The 4030-nt window shown below is 40.9% G+C and overlaps 1 protein-coding gene across 1 annotated transcript; it reads right to left on the minus strand.

Annotated features, from left to right (window-relative positions):
- Positions 1-151: 151 nt before the first annotated feature.
- On the minus strand, positions 152-3127 carry LOC118331467 (paired amphipathic helix protein Sin3a-like; the record flags this gene model as incomplete). Its single annotated transcript, XM_035666423.1, is given in 4 exon segments — positions 152-500; positions 661-767; positions 1007-1192; positions 2004-3127. Coding segments are annotated over 4 exon segments (837 nt in total), but the record flags the coding sequence as incomplete, so codon positions are not given.
- Positions 3128-4030: the final 903 nt, after the last annotated feature.

A 4030-nucleotide genomic window follows, 5' to 3' on the forward strand; every position in this document is an offset into this window, starting at 1 on the left:
AATGCAGCATGTTTCTGAAGTTTATAAAAATAATTGTTATTGTGATTTCAATTTTGACCCAAATGATTTTTTTCCACAATCGAGCAGCCCTAGCCCAGAATATGTTCTAGTCTATGAGACGCAGTTCAATGATCAATACAGCAGCATCTACCTTGCTGGTTTTATTTGGAGCAGGCTGGGTAGGGGTGGGTGGGGTGGTGGTGGTGGTGGTGGGGGCGGCGGCGGCAGTGGTGGTGGTGGTAGTATGCGGGCCAGCCTGTGGAAGACTCTGGTGCTGGCTCACAGGTTGGCTGGATGCTCCACTTACAGGGATGTTCTGAACAGAGATACCATGGGGAGTGATGTAGTGGATCTGACCTGGCGTGGTCACATTGACTAGATCGTTGGTTTGAACCTCAATCTTATATCCGGGTGGCAAGAAAGTGTTAAAACCCATAATGAGGTCTGGGTGGCCCTTGAAGAGCTGGGATACACGGTTGATGACTCCAGGAGTGTCTATGCTGTAGTAACAGAATAAATGATAGTTATTTAGCATCTGATTCGACATTAACTGGGTCCACAGATATTGTCCCACATGTTACATGTTGTAGAACTTGTAGAAATACTATATATGGATTTTCTCCAGATGTTAAGGAAAATGGCAACGCAATCAGAACTCACCTCTGAGACTTGAACTCTTTCATAATATCAAGAAAATCATTATAAACTTGTGGCTGATTCCCAAACTGCAGCTTCACTTGATCCAGATAGGACAAGGCATCTTCAACCTGAAAAGAGAAAAGTACAAAACTAAATGTCTGATTTCCCCTGAATCAAACATTCTGTAACCAGCATACGCAGAATAAAAATCGACTTCTAATGAGAAAAGTCCAAAAAGTTCAAAACGTGCCAATCAGCTCACTTAGTACAAAGGCTGCTTTTTGAGATTTCATCACGTTATCACACTTGGCTCACATGGCTGTGACTTTGTCTTGTATATTTGGTATATTAGTCCATGTAGGGATACCTTCAGTCGCTGAAACTGCTGCTGTCCTTGAGTTGAAGTCATGGGTGCGGCTGGATGAACGTGACCCTGGACCACTGTTGGGCCCTGGGACTGAACCGCTAGGCTGTGTGCGTGGGGACCAACATGAGGTGCTGTATTGTTATGTCCGTGTCCATGTCCACTTGTGCTCTGAGGCATTGTAGGCACCTTTAAAGGAAGAAAATACTAGAATTTAAGATCCATACACGATAAAAGATTACCATGTCCTCAGTGGGGTTACAACAAGTTGTGTACATACATATCAGGGGTGAAAAGGGGAAAAGTAATCGATTCTTCAATGCAGATAAGTTAATAATCGGAATTTTATTAAATTAGTTCGCGTGCTGTAGAGCGCTACAGAAAACTCTCCTTTCTGCCTGGCGGTTCTCCGCCAACACACATGTGCGAGTTGTTTACATCCAAAGTTTAGTGGCGACAAAGTGGCTGCGAGCGACAAAACCTATAGCACCGGCTTCTTTAAAAGCTGCGATGTGGCAGCATTTTGGGTTCTATGAGGTCGATGGGAAGATGTGTGTAAGGTGTGTAGAAGTTAAATACTTTGGAAATACAATCAATCTGCGAAACCACATTTCTCGACAGCACTCAGAGTCTTATTCTTATAACTGACCAAGATCAGCTTTTTCTTTAATGACACAGAAAAGAAAGATTAGAAANNTTTACATACTTTCATATTGTGTTAAAATATAAGCTGCATTGTTCATAGAAAGTCATATTTGTGACAAGAAAAGCCTTTTCTCTAATAAAATACAGAGAAAGTAATTCATCTGTTGATCAGGACGAGATATTATAATAATTACACTGAATAAAGGTTTTTAAATGTTTAATCTTACACTGTGAAACATTTATAATGCAAGATTTACCTACTTTTAAAAAACAAATAAATTAAGAGGAGAGCTATAACAGCAACTCCTGCTCTGGGAGCTGCTGTCCAAACCGAACTATTGATACTGATTCATACCTGGTAGCCTTGGGGGAGAGAGTACTGGATGCCGGTGGATGGCTGCATGTTGTCTGCAGCTGCCTCTATCACAGGAGGAGCTGGGGCGAGGGCCCGGTGCTGGAAGCTGTCTGCTATACCTTGAACTGGGGGGCGACGTGATTGCTGTTGCTGGGGCGCAAATATTAGTTCCTGGTCCTCCACACGCCTCTTCATTGTATATGCATACTCAAAGCTGAAGTGGAGGGAAAAAAAACAGACGGGACAATAAACAGGCTGTTGGGTTTTAATCTGTGAACTTTAACAAACTATTTCAGGCATCAGAAAGTGCAGTCTACTCATATTTCTTTGCGGTACGTTTAGAAATAAAACTTTAATGCAAGGAGGACAGATCTTTGGTAAAGAGTAAATCTTAAAATTTCAGTGTAATAAAAAATAAAACTCTGCCACAAGTGTCATAAAAGTAAACAGCGATGTAGAACCACATATCTTAAAAGTTTTGTTTTTAAAAATATGATTTTTGCACAATCTCACTGTCTCCTAACGTTTCCTCGCTGTAGCCAAAGGGAAACATCTTAAAGCCTGAACTACTGGAGTCTGACAGCGTTCAGAGAGAACTAACGCTGATGTGGAACGTGTCCCACCTTGGAGCCAACACAGTGACAGATAGTTTAAATACATGTAATTACTCTCAAAAAAAAAGAGAGAGCATCCTTTATTTGTGCACTTGGAAAGGCACACTGATGAACAAGAGCACGTTTGAAAGCAAAGAACAAAATGCTAATCATAAACACACACACACGAGAGAGAAACCCTAAAAGCCAGAAAATAACTTAATCAAAAGAAAAGCATGTGGGGAAATTAATATACTAAATGTTTGTCCATTACTGTCTCTGAAAAAGACTTCATTGTTCAGCAGAATGGCTGTGACAGCCGGTTAGGGACCGTCTTTAAAGTGATAGACACAGCTGCTGTGGGCTTCTTTCCAGTCTGCAGAGTTAATATATATATATAAATTACTAAATAAAGACAAGGAACTCACAACAGGGTAAAATCTGAGATACAGGGTAGGTAATTACACAGTATATAAATACATTTACTGACAATATAACATCCTAATTTGAGTTCATAACATCGTTTTTTTAATTTACTGGCCACTGCATACCATCTGATCTTATAAGATATATATATTTTTTAAAAAATCCACTTCAAGTTCATACATAAAATGTTTAGGCGTAAACCAATCTATATATTTATTATCCATGTGGCTTCATACACATGTAGTCCACTGTCAGCAAAATAAATATCACAGCGATATATATATATATATATTTACATTTATATTCGCATTTAAAAGAAAATAACACCAAAAATCGGCAACATAACTGAAGGATTGCATAACTAAAAAGGACTCGGTGTAGAAACGTGTTGTGGAAAAAAGTAATTTATCGATAACCCCTCAACGCAAACGTCACTGCAGTCGGTCAGCGGAGAGGCAGACATTGTCGCCTCGCTGCCCTGCACCAACAATCTCGGAAAACACGGTGGCTGAGCGTTACAGCCTCCAGCTTCGACGTATTTCTTTAACCGAAACGCGAAAAGCAAATACGACAGACAGTGAAAGAAGGCGCTACCAAAAAAAAAATAACCAACCAAAAAAAAAATAACCAACACTTAAGGCATGTAGGCGCTGTCTCTCTCTCCCTCTCTCTCGCTCTTCCTCCCTTCACCTCCACTTCATCCTCCTCTTCCTCACTGCTGCCACCAACATGAACCACCTGTTACCGAGATGTTTAATAGAATTAAAGTTAAAAGTAAAGATGTTACAACCCCCCTGACCTCCATCCATCCATCCTCTCCCCTCCTCCCTCCCCCGGCCTGCACTCTCCTCTATCGGCCATTTGCATGACAGTCCGCTGCTGCACTTCAAAGAGCTCATCAAAGGAGAAGAGACAAACTTACAAATGACAGTAAAGAGACAGAAAAAGGACTAACATTTCTTCAGTCAGAGTGACGGCAGCTCCTCCATTCATCCATTCATCCATTCA

This window comes from Morone saxatilis, unplaced genomic scaffold, assembly GCF_004916995.1.
Source record: "Morone saxatilis isolate NCDOM2014 unplaced genomic scaffold, NCSU_SB_2.0 Contig20, whole genome shotgun sequence".
In the NCBI taxonomy this organism is placed as follows: Eukaryota; Metazoa; Chordata; class Actinopteri; family Moronidae; genus Morone; species Morone saxatilis.